Here is a 19,213-nt window from a genome sequence, read left to right as displayed (position 1 = left end):
TGTGCTTCCTTTTCCCCAGCAATCCACCCCTCCCCTGGTTTGGGATGTGGTAGCCCTGGACAGGGATGACTCAGCTGCTGGTTAATCACCTGCTGAAGTGCTAAAAGTGATAGCTTGGCTATGTTTCCTCAAGCAACGGTGAGCTGTCAAGGCTGACCAGCAAGAAAATGTTCTGCAGCTAGAGGAGAATTCCCCTGCCATCCCATTTGGAGTCATTGCAATTAAGACTTGCTGCTTTCATCTGCATAGATTTTACTGTGGCCCAACAGTCTGTGTTGAGATCTTGTTTAATAAATGGTTCCTTGTGCACAAATTGCCCATACAGCATACTTCTCACCAGCATGTCTGGAGAAATACTGGTCAAGGATGTTTCACTGTTTTCCAGTTGGTAAAGTGGAAAGTAACAGAATATTTCCAACCAGAGAAACCATGCCCCAAAAGAAATTGCATCTAGAAGAGTGTTCTGTAATCTTGAAGTTTCAAATGGCTGTTTTCCAGGTTGCTGATGGTAGAGAAAGACAGAAGAAAAACAACTACAAGCCATGTGGAAAACCTTACCAAACTCTGCCCCCCGCTATAGGGCCTGTACATGTCCAGTCAGCTGTCGGGGAAAAAGCATGGAGAACCTATTGCTGTGATGTGACAAGTCTTAGCATCCTTTGCAAACAAAAAAGCTTTGTGAGAGATAAAGACCAACCTCACTTTACCAGTGTAAGTTTTAACTAATGCAATCCAAGTGCTTTGAAGACTCTTTCAGTGTTGGTAACTACTTCTTCCAGATGCCAGACAAAAAGCATAAGCCTGTTCTCAGCAGCAGTAATAGCAGCTGCCCTGCTGACAAGCAAGCAAACACTGTGAGAAGATCATCTCCAAATCATTGTTGTATCTTGCCAAAGCTCACAGCATGTGTTTCATTCTCCACCTGCTGTGATGCAGATCTGTACTGTTTAGCCCAACCAGAGATGGTTCCCTCATTGCCTGAAGAAAACATCATCACAGTTACCTCAGTGGATTGCTGACAAGAGGACAGAATCTACTAAGTGCAAAGGGGGAAAACTAAGCTTTTATCTTCAATTGCAAATACTTCACTGGATGTTGTTTACTTTGACCTCTGATATAGTTTTGTGTATTCTGGGATACTGGCTCCGTGCTCAAGAGAAGCCCATTTTCAGCTCTCCTCCATCCTGCATGGATAGCAGCAGCAGTATCTCAGCCTCTCTGCATCCTTACCCAACAGATTTTTCTTATCCTCATTGTCAGGGTGTTCTGAGACAAAATCCTCCAGCAAGCCCCTGGCTGCACTCTGCTGGTTAAACTCTCAGTCCTGGAGAGCAGAGAAAAAGTGCCAAAAAGGATTATTCAAAGTTACTGGTCTGTGTAACTTCTTGTTGTAGCAATGCTGTTGCAGCAAAGGTTCATCACCTGGCAGGGTCAATCCGAATGAACAAGTGTGCAATTCTCTTTGCTCTTGTTTTTGGAATAAGTGTGATTGTTATTAACATTTTTATATAGGAAGGTCCAAGGACATGGCTGAATTACAAGCCAGGTTTGCTCATCTAACCATGCTTGCTATCTCTCATAAGCTGTCAGAGTCATCTTGTGATTGTGTTGTTTGCAGAACAGATCTGAGATGTATTCAAAGACATTCTTTCACATATTTTTTCCATAAACATCCCACATCTTCAACACTAAACTATATTTGTTTGCTTTAGTAGATGGTGAACTTGATGATTCCCGGAATTCTTACCTGCGGAGGTGATATTCAGAACATCACCACATGCAAAATGCAGATATCCACATGCTGGCAGAAGAACACAAGGGCTCACGTATGTCTCTAAGCGGTACATAATCCTGTATACTTTTAAGTCACTCAGTGGGAAGCCACTGCTAAGTTGTGATCTTCCTTGGATCACGGCAGATACAAATCTTAAGAGCCAAGTGAGTATTATCAACACTGTACTGACTGTGACTTGCCTTTTTTATTAGTATTTCTACCTCAACTCGTTTTCAAAGCATCAGTCATGAGTGCCAGAAGCCTCCAGACTGATGAAGTTAACTACTTACCATCCTATTAACTTCATCCTAAAATTAGGCACAACGTGCACGCACGTAGATTTACAAGTTTTTGTTTCTTTAAGAAAATTTCTTTTCTGGAATGATCTTATACTTTATGGGCTGATAGTCCATTTAAAATCAATCCATTCTGCTAATCTCCTTTAAAATATCCAAGCTAGCAGCAGTCAATTTATAGCAATTCTTTTCCCTACGCAGACAAAACACAAAGGTTGTTAATATTTTCCAGCCAAGTTTCCTTGTATTCCAACTTGGGAGTGGTAATAGGAGGAGAGCCAAGGAATTTCCAGAAATCTTGAAGTGCTAGTAAGTCATTACTGACACCGTGCCACGAACAGTTGGTTGAAGGAACTTAGATGTAGGATAAAGTAAGTTAGATGCAGGATAAAGTAAAGAGGATAACTCTGCCTCTGATTAGCAGCTGTTATCAGTGCATCCCACCAGAAATAAAAGCTTCCTTACAGAGTGGGAAAAGAAGGGTAGCTACTTTCACAGTTATGAACAAACTTAAGCTTTGCCCTCAAAGTGGGCTCTGCAAGGAACCATTTAAGCTACTGCCCTGCCCCTTCTGAGACTCTTTGCCACCTCAAGTCATTGGTTTAGGTTACATTTGTTTTACACTTTAGTGATTTTGGTCTTATTGGCATGAAAACAATCTAAAAATATTCGTACATGTTTACCATCTAGGCACTGATCCCGTGGCAGAGGGTAACTTACAAGACAGGTTACGTGGAAAGCACGAATACGAAGCTGCAGATCTTCAGTCAGCCCACTCAGAAGCTTTAAGGTTTCACACTTGGGAACGTAAGCACAGGGTTATTCAGGATTATTTCCTGCATTTAGAAGTGGCAGAATGAGATACTTCAAAATTGTGAAGAAAGCTCATATTTGGTTGATAAAAGCACGGCTTGTTCTGTTACATCTCCTTCAAAATCCTCAGCCAACAAATGATGTGATTCCTGAACATCTCTCCTTGTTTGTTCCCTTGAACTACATGTAATTTTAGTGCTCCTTTTTCACAGTCTCGTGCGGGTTGGAAGGGACCTTAGAGATCATCAAGTCCAACCCCCAGGATTTGAGCCTCCTGTGTAGCAGAGCGGCACTTCGACCACTTGCGCCACAGCGGGGATTTGAACCCGGGCCTCCGGTGTTGCAACGCGCCATTCCTACCACTGCGCTTGTTATTAAGAGAACACCATTGAAAGGAGAAAAATACAGTGATCCACCTAAGGTGGAGAACATGTAAATATTCATGATGAGGCTTGCATTTTGTCTGGTGTTTTTTTCCCCCATGAGTTGCAGTTGCTATTCTTGTCACTACAGAATCACACGAATAACCTTGTATCAGATGCAGGTAATCTTGGCCTTAAGCTCAGGTGCAATTATATTCACATTTATGTAGAGCAAATCCTTAACTGTGCAGTGTTATCTGTACCAAAGAAATACAGATCAGGCTGAAAAACAATGCATTACCTGAAGCTCAGTATGTTTTTTTTAGTACATAATTTTTTCTGTGTGTGAAATTAACTCGGTGTTCACTTTATAGGGAGTTGTAACACAGAAGATTTCAACTTGATGCCTTCCTCTCATCCCGTTACAGTCTGACTCAATGCCAGAGCAGAGCAATCACATTATATCCTAAAGGAAATAATTCGAGCATCTCGCCTGGCAATTCTGCTGAGATTTGTTCCTTCTGGACACACAGCCTTTATTTGGCACTGTCGGCTCTCGCCCAAATTGTTAGTTAGGAGCTTCCCAAAACACAGGTATGCTGTTTTACCATAACCATAGGATAACTGGAATCGGATGCGCAGTTTAACTGTACATGATGCATTGCCTCAGGGACAACCATTAACATGCCAGAAATATACAGACAGATCAGTAAGTAATGCAAAGAGTATTGGTTAAAATTAATGTAGGGAAAACTCACCTTGTTAGCTCTCCACCAGCATTTCCCACTTCCAGGCAATGTTCTTTGAAGACTGCACACACAATAGACACCTCAGCTATCACATCTCACCATGTTAATTTCTGAGCGAGCTTCTTTTAGATGCAAACTCACCCCAATAGGGCTGCACCATCACCAAGGTTTCACCACCCGTATAACAGCGCTGACATTTACAGTGCCAACACACAAAATTTGCTCTGCAAGAACTTTGGTTCTCAGCTGTTAGATTTCTGTTTTATTTTCTCCTCAGTCTTATTCACCAGTCAGCACCAAGGAAAATGGTGTTCTCCATATTTTGAAGCAGTAGGGAATAGTAAGATCTTTGCTACCACAAGAATAAGAACTTGCATGTGGAAAAGTAACAGCGAGCAGCACAACACCACATCCATGACTGTCTTTGAGTCACTGTATCAATGACTTTCAAGCCAACTTTGCCATCCAAGTCAACATTGTTCTAATACAATGACTGGGTCTCAGCATTAAGAGTTTCAAACAGTGGTCATAAAAACAGTAATCTCTTTGTGGGAGTTGCCTGATGTGTCTCAGAAGGCAGCTCTGTGCTATTGTCAGCTATGACACTGTCACAACAAAGATGCTTTTCCATTTTGCGTTCTGCCTTCTTGCTTGGTTCTCACAGAGATATTTCTGTGAGGACTTTCCTTGCTGGGTGCAGGAGGAAAATGCACTTCCTGGCATCAGGAAACTAATCAAAACTATTGTCCTGCTGGAATAGAGCCACCTGTGATCTTAAGTTCATACGGTAGCTGAAGACCCAAGCACAGACCTCATAGCTCCTCCTGAACATGGAAGAAGTCTCTCTTGACCACCAAGACACATCTTTACATACCTGTCATGATGTCTCATTTAGATGTGCTTGGTATTTATGGAGGCAGGATGTTACCTTCCAGTCACACAAAGCAACCATCACACCTGTGCTAGTACTGTAAACACTTGAGCAATAAAGATCTTGTATTGTTTGGCAATAAAGCTTGTTTGCCTCTTGCTACCATTCAATCCTATGATGAAGAAAGTCTCTTTTCAGAAAAGTACCAGGTGAACTCCAGCTGTCTAGATCGTTATGACAAGATCCATTTCTCCCAGCTGCACAAGCAGGTAACAGAGCCATCGTTTTCTATTTTGAAACAAATACAGAACAGAAACTTAGTTTTATGTCAGCAAGCAGACTGAATTGATTCATCAGATCACCATCTCTAAATTGCAAACCTGGACTATGAGGTGGCTTGAGAAGCAATTTACACCCACACCTACAGATCAAAGATGCTGTCTCAGTCTGTTTGCTCTCAGGAATAATCCTGCTTAATGAAGCTGCTTGTTAAAGAGACCAGGAGTAGAAAAAAAGAAAAAACAGACAAAATGAATTTTTTTGATAGCTAAATTGATGTTAATTGCTGTCACGCAGCTGAAGTAGTTTCGTTTCTGGACATGAATCTTGCTTATGTGATCAATACAATTTTTACTACTGCCTCAGCTTCGCGCCAGATGGCTCTTCCCTTCACAATTTTTAAATGGCTACAGCAGACTTTTCTTAATGGCATCCAATGAGAAGACAAGAAGCAATGGACACAAACTGGAAAACAAACAAATCAACCATCCCCAAACATTCCACATTAGCATTTTTTTGTTTTAAACTGTATGTAGTCACACACTGGAACAGGCCGTCCCACAGTGCTTATGAAGTCTATTGGAGTATGGAGACAGTACTGACTGACCTTGCTCTGAGTACTGCTACCTCAGTATTGCAAACTCAGTGATTCTGCATGATCCCTATGGAGACGTATTTCTCCAGCACATTCCCAGGGAAGATCCTCCACATCAAGAGGGAAAATGCACCCTGTTAACATAAGGAGGTGAGGAGCCTGCAAGACGCACGTACACCATGTGGTTAAACTAGTGATTGACTTTATTGCTAGCAAACAGTGCTGTGTACATATGACAGAATTTATAGGCATATATTTTCTCATTAACAACTTACTTCCTGAGTTGTGCTGCAAAGCGAGCAGTATCCCTGAAACAGAACTGCAGGTCTGAGAGATCAGCCCTGAATTCTACCTCCCAGCAATCCATCCTAACTGTAAAGCTACTCCTAACATTCTTGTTTGACCCAGTGTTTCTTGCTCATCATTAGCAAAACAGTTCAACTTCTTCTCGATCAGTCAAAACATCATTAATTGTATAGGCATGGAAAATGATGCTAGTTTCTAGGCCATCATGGAAAAACAATTTATTCTATTTTTGTTCTTTTGAATCTCATAATCATAGAACTGTAGGGGTTGGAAGGGACCTCTAGAGACCATCGAGTCCAACCCCGATCACCCTTTTCTCTATGCTGTCTGTAATTAATTTCATGCTAAAGCATGTTATAGTCTTAGTTTGTAGGCACTGCTAATTGCCAGTGGAGTACTGTGACATGAGTCTTTGTCTTTTTAGTCTGACTTTTAGTCTGGGGAAAAGGAGGCTGAGGGGAGACCTTATTGCCCTCTTCCAGTTCCTGAAAGGTTCTTACAGTGAGAGTGGGGCAGGTCTCTTCTCACTAGTGACAAGTGACAGGACGAGGGGAAATGGCCTCAAGTTGCACCACGGCAAGTTTAGGTTGGATATTAGGAAGAACTTCTTTACAGAAAGGGTAGTTATGTACTGGAATAGGCTCCCCAGGGAGGTGGTTGAATCGCCATCCCTGGTTGTGTTTAAGAGCCATTTGGATGTGGTACTTAGGGATATGAATTAATGTAGGACTTTTAGAGTTAGGGTACTATGGTTAGGTTTCGGTTGGACTTGATGATCTTCAAAGTCTTTTCCAACCTGGGTAATTCTATGATTCTATGAGAGACTGGTTTAACCAGCCTATATATGTAAATAGCATAATATATCATCTTCCTTTTTCTTGTTTTGGATTTAATGAAAGACAAACAAGGGGAGGGGGGGCTCTAAGTGGTCATCGACAAGGTCTCCTCAGCATACCTGAGGACAGTCCTAAGAGTAAATGCAAATAAAACAAGTCTCTGTAGATGGAAAACAGCCTGCTGCCCTGTTCAGGAGCAAAACATTGTGCAGTTACTCAAGCTATAGTTCTATTTATACCATTCACACAGCAACATTCCTTTCTGAAAAAGTCCCAGGAGAAACCCCAGTTACACCACATAATACGTTCGGTTTTAGTAGCAAAGGTATTTCTATTGTCTTACTTGGCACGATGTTTGACAGCCCATCTTGACTGGTAGTATTATGCTTTGTAACTACAGACTCTGCAAAGGACATGAAAAGTTAAAATTGTTCCTAAAATATTGCACTCATGAGATACAAAGATCTCCATTGCAAAGTTATGGGCATAGTATTAGCTTTTAAAATAAATTAGGCAAGAAGTCAATTAGCAGCACAAATGTCATTTACATTCTTTTGTTCCCCAAGAGATCCATAGTCACACCTGTGAGTCCTGAGATCATCTCATTATATTGCCGAAGGAATGCATTTCAATATCCCTGCTTTCAGAACAAGGGGAGAAGAAAACAGTTTGTTGAACAAAAAAAAAAAAAAAAAAAAAGCTTACGTAAAAGCAGTTAATTAAGATCCAATTAAAAATTAATTTCCTTAAAAACATTAAGCAGAAGTGAGGCACCTTCAGTTCGCAGCTGCTGGAGAAGCAGACCTTTCCCACCACCACCGTTAACAAGGTCTGCTTTGCAGTTGCTGAGTTTGTGCAATTTTCAGTCCTTCTTCACTCGACCTCTGAAGCTATCCATGAAATGGAGGGCTCCAACAAAGTCCACAAGGAGAACGCCCACTTTCACTGGTAGGATACTGCAATGTAGAAGAAACAGATCTCAGAAGATTTTTGTAGTTTATACAGAAATCAAATCATTTCACATGGCTATTACTTGCAAGGAAATTATAATCTCCCAACAGCACTCACAAAGTACTGGTTACACTCATTTTGCTGCCTCAGTTGCTACCTTAGGTGAGTTCACCAGCCTGGCTTGCAAGAGCCAGATGTACCCTAATGCAGGGGGGCAAAGATTCCAGTGGTGCATTTCCTGAGGAGCAGGCCCAGTTTCTACAGCCCACAGTAACACTGCAGCTTAGGGAGAAAAAAGAGCGAGGTAAAGAAGGAAGGACACAACTTACTTTTTCAAAGCAAAGAAGAAATACAAAATGCGTGGTAGTAACAAAATGGCTTGGTCTCGTCGAATAGCAGTCATTATCTTTTCAGCCACATAATCTGGGTCTAAAATGGGGAGAAGAAATGGCCACCTAGAAATAAAGATGTTTATTTTAATACAAATTCCTTTAGATTCACATTTTATTCAAGCAGATACTAATTTTTGAAGATAATTAAAAGAGAAATACCATAAATCACATGAACCAGCAAACCTTTGTTATGTTAGCCTAAAGAAAGGAAGGAGTTGTTATTTTTCCTCTGTGTGATCCCTCACAAGACAGATCCACATATTGACACACCAGGCTTTTACTCCGCTCCTGAGTTTTGTAATTATAGAAGTGCACTGAGCAAAGCTATGCCAGTGACTTCAGGAGGTGACCAGATGGGACAACTGGAGCATTTGACTTCCACAGAGGATTGGAATAGGGGAAAGGACAGGAATTACATTTCATGCTTCAGCTTAAATGAATACTTAAATACTGAAGGCTTTGCCACGTACAATGCCTGGTGACTGGATGGCATATTACCCACGTGAGGCCCTAAAACATAATGCAAGCAGGGCAAAGTCTAGCTTGTAAGTGTCATAAAAGAAACGAGACCACGTGTTCAAATTGCATAACAACATCACAGAAGCTTACTCACTTGGTGCTGCAGCCATCAAACATCCCCGTGTTTATGAAGTAAGGACACACAGTTGTGGTTTTAACACCAGTCTTTCCCAGAGCTCTCATCTCTAAACTAATAGACTCTGCAAAACCAACGGCTGCAAACTTACTGGCACAGTAATCTGTAAAACAAATAGAATAGCAATTGCAGTTAAACATTTTAATTTACTAAACCTTGCTTAAAAAAAAAGAGTCCCAGTTTTTGACAGAGAACAGGGACAATGGCTATGCTTGAGGAGACAAACAGCAGCACTACAGAATGGTATACACACAATATACATGCAGTACCCAGGAAATTACTGTCCTGTAATAAAACTCTTTACAACAAAAGTAAGAAGCAATTTCATAGGCCACTAATAAAACTTGCTTTTGATGCGACTCATTCTTTTACTTTTCCTCTTCTAAATGAGCTGTTGGTGTTACACTGGCAGCAAGAGGGTTCCTCATCACATCTCTGCTATAACCTCCCTGGTCGCTATCTGCTAACAGCAGATGATAAAGACTGGCATGAAAAGATAATTTCATCAAATCCACATATTAGTTTCTTAAGCCTCAAACTTAGGATTTCAAGACCCTCTAAAGTGTTTTCAGCTTGCAGTTCTTTTTGTTTTCATTATCACTATCTCGAAGCTAGATTTCTTCTACTGTTATGCCACTTATTTCAATTTTCTCCCCCTCGTTTGCATGCACTTTGCAGGAATTCCATCTGAGTTTGCTGTAATCTCAACACTGAGAGGCTTCTCCTGAATGAATGGCAAAGAGAATGCAAAATGAGATACTGTCTATCTACCACAGCACCACGTTGGATTTTAGTGACAGTTAGGGAAGTCCATACAGGATGCTGCATAGCTTGAGAATGTATCTGCAAGGAAAGTTGCCTCAAAGCCACCAAACGTCTGCAGGTCAACTTTAATAGTACAGAAGTTCTCAGTTTCTTAAGTTCCATGTGAAGCTCTTGGATCCTCTTACTGCCTTGCCAGAAAAGCCTGTTTCACAGCTCTGCTGAGCATCTGGAAAGCTTTTTGAACAAAATGTCTATTTAAGGTCAACTGGTTTGAAGTTATCGCCATTTGCTTTACTTATATATAACGGAGCATAGATTGCTGAGTTTAAATCAAGCTAATTGATTTAACTAAACAAACATCAGCTTTAATACCCTACCTGCAAGACGATTGACTCCAATCAGTCCTGCTGAGCTTGCAATGCTAACCAAGTGTCCATGGTTAGAGGCTATCATTGCTGGAAGGAAGGCTTTATAAGTCTGCAATGTAAGTCAGAGTTGCAATGAAACATTTCAGTAAGTGAAGTACTTGCTATAATATTCCAAAGGCGTTATTTGTAGAAAAATTCTGCCTGCATTTTAAGTGAGAACTTCCCAACTATTATACAAGAGAGGAGAAAAAAAAGTAGTTTGTTGTTTGAACACTGAACTAATCCAGGATGCTCCATGTTCCCATCAGTACCATTTTCTCAGCACTACAGACAGATTCCAAGTTACTCAAAGCAGAAAGCACAGCTTCAGCAAGCTGTTCAGCTGCTGTCACTCAAATGGAAACTGAAGACTTACTACAAGTTTAGTAAAATGGCAAAACTTGGAATTTCACATCTTCCTTCTATCTAAGTTTACTTAATGTTTGTGGTTAAATTTATTTATGAAGAAACTGAAGCGTGTTCTAATATCTCATTGATAATTCTCTATGGTAAGAACACAGCAGAGATGGCCCTTCTCCCCTGAAAGGAGGAAAAGCACGTTAAGTTACTCTTTTTGGACAGCCCCACTTACTTAGTAGTATAAGAACATGGTCTGGACATGTGGTATTCCTTACTATAACTATCATAACCACAAAGTAACTAAAACAATAACAATTCAACACTTCTGTTGCTAGAGCAGCAACTTCTAAGCTAGACCTGTTTCACATCAATGAATATGGAGGGATATGGCATCTGACTAGCTTAAGAATTTAGCAGAATGACAAACTTCAGTTCTTAGAAGCATTTCTAAATGCTAAGCAGTTTTGCTTCCATTTACCTACCTAGAAGTTCCTAAAGGATCCATTCTTCACCCTTTTTAAATTTCACATACTCCAAGACATAGAAAATAAGTTCTCATATCATTTCTGACTCAACTTCTCCATATTTTACTCAATTCCAAATAGCAAAAATAAAGACTGAAAACGTGTTAGAAGGATGATTCTGTATGTATATACAAGGACAGCATTACCCAAAAGTGTGCCATTGTGTTCACTTCCATAGTTTTTTCCACAAGCGAATCTGGAGATTCAATAAAGCTCCTTCCTGTTACAATACCAGCGTTGTTGACCAGGATGCTGACATCGCCAACTTCTTTTTTAACCTGCAACAACAAACCTTGAGATTATTCTTCAATAAATAGAAAACATGCTTTCCAAATTTTATACTTAAGAATATAACAAACAGAAGTGTTGCACATCTCAACCAAGAACACGTTGTGCTTGTTACAGATGCCAATACTACAGGTTCTTGCACTTTCCCACTTGATGCCTATTTAGGTCTGAGCTCACCCATGGACTTTGGAGCCCAGCAGCTCACAGCTCCTAGGAGGTGCCTGCTTTCAGAGAACTATGGTTCTCACTATGACTGTTCCAGATAAATCCCTACAGCAGAGACCTTTACTAATGTAAGTACTTTCCTATATTAACTCCATCACAAAACCAATGGGCAATTCTGTATTTAGCACCATTTCTATGCTGTGCTGAAACGCACAGTATATAAACCCTCATGCCAAGTAAATGGAACCAGGTACACCAAAATCTACATGAGGGTTATGATAGCTAAACTTTCACTTGTGAGGTTATTCGCTCTATACTCAACCCTCTTACATATTCCAGTTACTTGTATTCAGAAGCACTGCTGCCATACAGCTTCAGATTGATGGTAGCTTTTATACTACCGGTCTTCTAATGAAGAGAAGGAAAAGGGTGTTACCTGCTGGTAACGTAAGCTGCCTTTGTCCAAACAATCCAGTAATCTATCTACCATTGCACAGGACAGCAGCAACTTAAAAGCATTGTGGTATTTCAGATATTTCAAGACTCTTTGTGCTGTTCTCCACAGGCTCCATTTCTTCTGACTGCCACCATTACGCACTCGTATGTATTTCACTGCAGCTTCTCCCTAGCAGTACACCTCCACTTGTACATCACAAGAGCTTTCCTGTTAAACCAAACCTCCCTGCACCCTTCCTGAAGAGCACAGTTCTCTACCTCAGCACCTTAGAATGAGCAAACAATCACTTTTCATTAGAAATATTCCATATGTGCATATGCAGTGAGCAAGACAGCTTATAAAATCATTTTCCATCTTACAGCCATTTCCTTTATTCTTGACTGCCTCAAGCAGCTTCACGGATCAGGAATTTAACAGTTTCTCTTACCAGATGAAGGTGTTTATTTATTTTGTATATCTACAGTTCAGGTAGGGGAGTGAAAAACACATAAAAACACATGCTTTCACAGAATGCAAAAGAACCTCAGGAGCCTTCCGGGGCAGCAGACGACAAGCAATTTGTTTCTAGTATATTTGCTTTGATTGTAACAGTGAGCCAGAAACCTTTTGAAATGGTTCCAGAAAATAAGTTGGCTAAAAAATAATTTAGTTCAGTAAGTGGAAGCATAGTTCTCATTTTAGCTCCACAATGGTAATAGACTAAGCTGACAGTACAGCTACAGGCCAGCTGATATCATCAAGATATCATACCAGTTTTCATGAAAGAAGAATTAAAGTATTTAGTGCGGTATTTCAAGTATAGGTCTTTCATCTCCGCTATCCAGGAAACAGGAGACAAGTTCCCTATTTTTGTTTAATTTGTTGCTTCCAGATCAAGTGCTAAAACACTGCTGGTGAGTAGCTTAGGGAAAGCACCTTCTTATGCCCCCCGGCCATCTAATTCCGGATCACAGGAAACTCATTTCTCAGTGAGATGTCCTATGCAACTGAACAGAGCATGAGGAGGCCACACTGAATAGTTTGTGTAAGAGCAAGTTCTTCCTTTATTCCTGTTTAAGGACAGCCAAGCTTTCCAAAATACATTTGCACCTTGGATAACAAAGCAGATATTCAAAGTGGACTTGAGTGCCTTGGTGCAACCCATACACTTCAGCTGTACAACACCTCTGGTCATGCTGCATCACAGAATCACAGAATGACCCGGGTTGGGACCTCAAGGATCATGTAGTTCCAACCCCCCTGCCTGGCAGGGCCACCAAACATACACCTTTACTAGATCAGGTTGCCCAGGGCCCCGTCCAACCTGGCCTTGAACACCTTCAAGGACGGGGCATCCACAACCTCCCTGGGCAGCCTGTTCCAGGACCTAACCACTCTCCTAGTAAAGAACTTCCCCCTAACATCCAACCTAAATCTTCCCTCTTCCAACTTAAAACCATTTCCCTGTGTCCTGCTATTGTCAGCCCTTTCAAAGAGCTTACTCCCCTCCTGGGTGTATGTTCCCTTCAGGTATTGAAAGGCTGCAACGAGGTCACCCCACAGCCTTCTCTTCAGGCTGAGCAAACCCAACTCCCTCAGCCTGTCCTCATAGGGGAGGTGCTCCAGCCCCCTGATCATCTTCGTGGCCCTCCTCTGGACCCCTTCCAAAATCTCTATGTCTTTCCTGATAACTAGATGCAGCAGCTCCTTGTTCACACACCTGGCTGTTCTAGTTCCCTCCTCACAGCTACCCTATGTAAGACAGAGAGCCAGGACATTCAGACCAGGCTTCCACATTCCGCTCTCAGAACAGAACGCCTTTACTGAGTATTCTAATGGCGCAGGGAATGTCATCTTTCCAGATTTATAAGCCTCTCCACTATGCAGAGCAGGAAAGGATGCTCCAGGTGTTTGTTTTATTCTTAGGTAAGCTGAGCATTATGCAAACAGCTGACTTAGTTAAACATCTTTTTCAAGCACGAGCACCATTTCCTGTTTGTTGCTGCACTTCAACTATATATAGAAGTTTGGCCGTAGTTCCATGTATCACAGAGAGCATCCCAAAGTGCCAGTTTTCCATGGACAAAGACCATTTCCCATAACTTCCTACAAGGTGGGGAGGGCAGCACTAGATGTGTATTTGGCAACATAAAATACCACTGAGAAACACACTTCTGCTGCACAAGGGAGCAAAATAGAAGGTTCATACAGAAGTAGAAACTGTCTGCAAACTCTCACGTTGGCAAGCAATCAGTAACAACAAAAAACAAAACAGAACATAAGCAGAGCAGTAACATGCAAGAGGATCTCGAAGCAGGTGTGAGCCCATATGCAATTTGTAATATGACAATGAGGAAAAGGCTGTTTCCTTCCAAATAGGAGACCCGTAAAAGTTACTTCTCTCTTTCAAAGCCCCAAATGCCCAATGTTAAGCTAAACTCTAAGTAAGGGAGTTGAGTCAAAGAAGGCCACATTCCTTTTGAGGGGTGGTGGTGCAATGGGGACACTTTGAACACATCTTAAGCCGTAGCTCTCAGCAGCCTGTTGGTACAGGAAATCCATAAGGACTCCACACACCCAGCATTTTTTGTTTTTCTTCCTACTGAAATGCTTTTTGATTCCTCTGTGGCTGATGAAGTACCCAAAGCAGGTAGTTAAGGATCACTTGCATTTCCATTTTGACACCGAGAGTACAGAAAATATACTGTGCAAAACAACGTTCCATACTGACTGCATGAATTTAGTTCAGTATTGTCTCGCACCACTCCAAGTTACTGCGTGTGTAGCTGAACCACAGGAATAAAAAGAAACCTTGGAACAGTTCTACCTCAAGTTGCAAAGACTGAGGCAGCACACTAAGCCAGGACCTACTACACAGTACAAAATAGCAGCACCAAGCACCGATTAATACTAAGGTCTTGCTGCTAATAAGAACACTTTCAGTGTGGGTCTACATCAGCTGCCAGGAGGACATGCTGTATCTAAAATAACAGCAGTGATAGTCTGTTTTCTTCTCTGTGGCTCAGCTGTTAGTGAACTTCTGACAGGATCACACAATGACCCGGGTTGGAAGGGACCTCAAGGATCATGTAGTTCCACCCCCCCTGCCTGGCAGGGCCACCAAACATACACCTTTACTAGATCAGGTTGCCCAGGGCCCCATCCAACCTGGCCTTGAACACCTCCAAGGACGGGGCATCCACAACCTCCCTGGGCAGCCTGTTCCAGGACCTAACCACTCTCCTAGTGAAGAACTTCCCCCTAACATCCAACCTAAATCTTCCCTCAAGATACTGTAAAGTGAGGAGTACTGAAATCTTCCCTCAGGATACTGTAAAGTGAGGAGTCCTGCAATGCATGGTTACAAGACCCTCCCCCCCTTAACACCTTCCTCACTCCCATCTCCCCCTGCTTTCATCATCCTTAACCTATACTACACCCATAGCCACATCCTCTATGCTTGTCCACGAAGGTTCTTCTGCTGCTTTTCTCCATGGTACTGAAGTGTCAGCCCTCAGGCCCTTCAAACTGAAGGCTGGGTCCCATCTTCATTTCAGTGCCCTTCACACCACAATACTTTCCCTACCTTCCCCAAATCAACCTCTGAAAAGCTCCAAGACATATGCAGGCTTCACTCAGAGTTTGTTCTACTGTCATTTCCACAGATAGAAAAAACAAAGAAGGCTGGAGCTTCTTAAGCAGGACAAATTAGGAGCATTACTTCAGCCAACAGGCAACTGAAATTCTTTTTTCTTGTTAAGAATTCATCCTCAAGCAAACACCGGCTGTGGAAATTTTCTAGTCCAACACTTAAGTTTAGCAACACCTTAAGCAAATGAAAGCAGGTTGTTATAATGGAAATTGTTAGGCAACTTTAGCTTTGGGCACCTCAGCTAGTCCTGCCCAAGATATCTAACACATGATATATTTACAAAGCTCTTTAGAAAGATGCAAACTAATGAAGCCTTCAAGTTATATTTATTAATTCTGTTCATGTGCGCTTGCAAAAGTATATTCACAGCCAGGGAACTAGTCTAAACTGACCTAAGTTTATTATATATATTTATATATATAATATATTATATATATTTATTATTATACCTTCTCACAAGGTATAATCATCAGGGTTTACTTTTTTTTTGGTAAAGTGCTTCCAGAACTTGAAATACTGCTTTAATTTCAATAAGCTCTAAGTGTACTTCACCAACAGGTGCTGCACAAACATGAAGCCACTCAGCTGAGATTTGTAAAGAGAACCAGCTCTTTTTATCTGTAAAGGACAAAGGTACAAAAGCCAACTCTAAACATCGCTACTCTTAAAAACAGGTAGTATATGCAACAAATAAAATGAAATCTTTTCTTGACCTGACACGGATAAAGTGAATCATAGCATACCCAACACCTCAGAATGGTGTGAAAGCCACAAGTGCGATACTTTACCTGATCTGCTACTCTGTAGACTTCCTGCCTTTTGCTGCAGTCACAGATGTAAGAATGTATTCTTACTGCTCCATTTTCTTTGGCCAGTCTAAGTGTCTCCTGGAGTCCATCTTGGTTAATGTCCCAAAGAACCAGTGTGGCTCCAAGTTTGGCAAATTTTAAGGATAAGAGTCTTCCGATTCCACTTCCTGCTCCCGTTATTAATACTGTTTCACCACTCACATTCTTCTTACGTTTAGGCACAAACAAAAACACCAGTGATTCCAGCATGTAATATGTTGAAAGTCCAATGACTTTGAGCAGCTCCAGGAAGAAGTTCATCTTGAGGCTATTTTTTTCTGATATCTGATTGAAGAGAACGCAAACATTAACATTTCCAAACAGAAAAGCATTTTCCAATCTATTCTAAGTATTTTGAACACAGAAGCAGCCTAGAGAATACGTGGGCTTACATCTGCATGTCTGACTCACCTACTCTGTTTCTATATTGCCTCGAGGGCGTTCCTATTCTCTTCCAGAAATACAAGAAGAGATTTGTTGTTTGGGAGAGGGAAGAAATACTTGCTTTGGATATTCTCCACCCCTCACAACACGGCTTTCCACTGCCACTCCAACAGAACACAGACACCTTAAGAAAGGCAACATTTGCCCTTTCAACATCTGGATCAATATTCACTGGAACAGGCTGCCCAGGGAGGTGGTGGAGTCTCCTTCTCTGGAGATATTCAAGACCCGACTGGACACCTACCTGTGCGACGTGGTGTATGGAACCTGCTTTGGCAGGGGGGTTGGACTCAATGATCTCTAGAGGTCCCTTCCAACCCCTACAATTCTGTGATCTGAAGCCAAAATGTACGGCAATTACAAATCAACACTTAAGGCTTGAGCACTTCAGTTCTCAAGCTGCCACTTTAGGTCAGGAATTATTTTTCTTTTAGGCCCATGGCTGTTTGTGCTTGCAGGCACTCCTTACTGTCAAGAAGTTATGTGCAGAAGGTGGCACAGTCTCAAATCCATTGAAAAACTATATCAGTATAGGAAGCTTCAGCATATGGTAGATTTAAGTCTTCAATAAGTTACTGGCTGTCACCACAAGCCTTTCAATTACTAGTACTACCACTTCAGTTCAACTTCAAGAGCAGGCTCTCCTTAGAGCATTCACTTAGGAATGACTTTCTTCTCCTCACCTCTTCATATTAAGCAAGATGTCACAGGCTTGAATCGCAAGTATGTGTTTAGCTACAGTCCATACTCATCACAGTAACTCTGAGCAGGCATTTAAGTCCATCCCCCAGCATATGAATGCTATGCAAGAAGCATGCCCTTGATCAAAGCAAGTTTTTATCTTTAACTTAATTACAGTGCAAAAGATTAATACTGTCCTTTGGAGCTAAAGGCACAGCTTACTAGTGCTTACACTTCAACTTTTAGCACTACATGCCTGATTCAATCACTTCATCAATGCTGGTATCTAGGTATATAGCCACGTTTGACAATTGCTTAAAGATAAGTTACTTATATCTCTGCAGCTCTGAGCAAAGTTCACAAAGTGTAGCATTTTGATTTACATGCTGCCAGGAGCATCAAGTTTTGGTACATGGCAAACAGCTCAATGCCTACCTACTTAGAAAGGGGAAGTAACATACTTTATTTGCATGAAAGAAGATTAGTATCTCCAGAGGAAATATGAGAGTTACAGAGAACTGCAACAGAGTTCTTAATCCCTACAGAAAACACAAGAGAGGTAACAGCCTTCAGAGTATAATACACTATGTTTGATCTAAAACCAGTTCCGAGTGTGTCAGCAATTTAGTAAGCAATATAATCAAGTTCCAGGCTTATACAGGGCAGAGACACACTAGAGCTCAGAGAACTTGTTTTCTCCTGTGGAAGTGGCATTGGTTTAGGCATAGGGGCTGTTCTGCCAACTCACAACAGAGAGCTGATCTGACAGCAGCCACACTAACTAGAAACACACAAGAGGAAATGGATTTACAGGTGAATGAGCCACAGATACCTTTGGCACACATAGAAAAAGCAGACCTCTGCATCTCCTCACCAGTCATTCCAGTGACACGCATTGCTTTCAATACCCTCCCCCTCCCGACATCAGGACAAAGGGCTTCTATGCAGTAGCAAAGATTCAGGAGGTTTCACAACAACTTATCAGTCAGATTGCTTTCCAGCCACAGTTTCCAAAACATACTTATACATGGAGGTGTTGGTGCTGAGCAGCCCCTGCAGACTCCCCACTCTATCAGCCGCCCAGGTCCAGCCTGGCCTTGATTCCCTCCAGAGATGGGGCATCACAGCCTGTCTGGGCAGCTGGTCCTCATTGTGTAAAGGATTTCTTCCTACTATCTAAACGAAGTTCCCCGTCTTGTAATTAAAAGCCATTCCCCCCTGCCCTATCACTGCCAGAGTGTGTGTGCATATATATATACACGCATATATACACATACGCAATGCTTTCCAGACCCACCCGTCCGTCCTGGCCCCCCTCACCCCGCTGTATAACGCTAGAATCCAGCCCACAGACGGCTCGGAGCAGCAGGGAGCTGCTCGCCGACCCCTCCCCGCGCTGAATACCATCAGGTTCCCGGCACCCGCAGGGCTCACCCGGCAACGTCCCCCCTCAGCACCCCGGGTACCTCTGCTTGCCGGGCTGAAGAACGAAGGTAACTCAACACAGAGGCCGCACCCCGCGGAAGAAGCGCAGCATAGAGAGCGGGGCGGTGGGCCGAGCCCAGCCTTTATGCAGCAGCCCGCCCCGGAGCGGGGCTGACCGGATACCCGGGGGCGGGCCGGAAGGGCCGCGGGTCGGCGGTGGGGGGAGAGGGTCAGGCCGGGTTGGAGCCCGTGGGAAGCCGGGCACGGGTGGTCTTTCGTGCTTGGTCTGGAGCTGCCAGGCTGTGTGGGATGTGGGGGAGCTCGCCGGGCGGAGTTTGC

At 42.3% G+C, this 19,213-nt stretch overlaps 2 protein-coding genes across 13 annotated transcripts in view; one reads left to right on the top strand and one right to left on the bottom strand.

Annotated features, from left to right (window-relative positions):
• CHCHD7 (coiled-coil-helix-coiled-coil-helix domain containing 7) overlaps window positions 1–11,164 on the top strand; it is a 24,447-nt gene extending 13,283 nt beyond the window's left edge. For 3 of the 10 annotated variants that reach the window (XR_014943366.1, XR_014943355.1, XR_014943359.1), the window contains 2 exons: window positions 1,716–1,826; window positions 3,096–5,008. The gene's annotated coding sequence lies outside the window, so the exon portion shown is untranslated. Of the gene's footprint in view, window positions 1–498; window positions 712–1,712; window positions 1,842–3,095; window positions 5,009–9,557 lie in introns of those variants that run through there. The other 7 variants (XR_014943368.1, XR_014943358.1, XR_014943371.1 and 4 more) reach the window with 6 other exon arrangements.
• On the bottom strand, window positions 5,925–19,213 carry SDR16C5 (short chain dehydrogenase/reductase family 16C member 5). Of its 3 annotated transcripts, none has more exons than XM_015855592.3 (7): window positions 18,916–19,213; window positions 16,265–16,609; window positions 11,082–11,213; window positions 10,022–10,121; window positions 8,838–8,982; window positions 8,162–8,287; window positions 5,925–7,837 (listed from the first exon to the last, which is right to left on the bottom strand). In XM_015855592.3, exons 2-7 carry the CDS (start codon window positions 16,583–16,585, stop codon window positions 7,744–7,746), a joined length of 918 nt encoding a protein of 305 aa, XP_015711078.1. In that variant the 5' UTR covers window positions 16,586–16,609; window positions 18,916–19,213; the 3' UTR covers window positions 5,925–7,743. The 3 variants fall into 3 exon arrangements, 2 of the variants coding, with proteins under 2 accessions (XP_015711078.1, XP_015711077.1); XM_015855591.3 differs by having other exon boundaries at window positions 18,884–19,127; XR_014943354.1 differs by lacking the exon at window positions 10,022–10,121 and having other exon boundaries at window positions 18,916–19,058.

Source organism: Coturnix japonica, chromosome 2 (assembly GCF_054131305.1).
Source record: "Coturnix japonica strain WE chromosome 2, WE-NBRP24, whole genome shotgun sequence".
In the NCBI taxonomy this organism is placed as follows: Eukaryota; Metazoa; Chordata; class Aves; order Galliformes; family Phasianidae; genus Coturnix; species Coturnix japonica.
The sequence above is the reverse complement of the archived record's forward strand: the minus strand, read 5'-3'. Positions and strand labels throughout refer to the sequence as shown.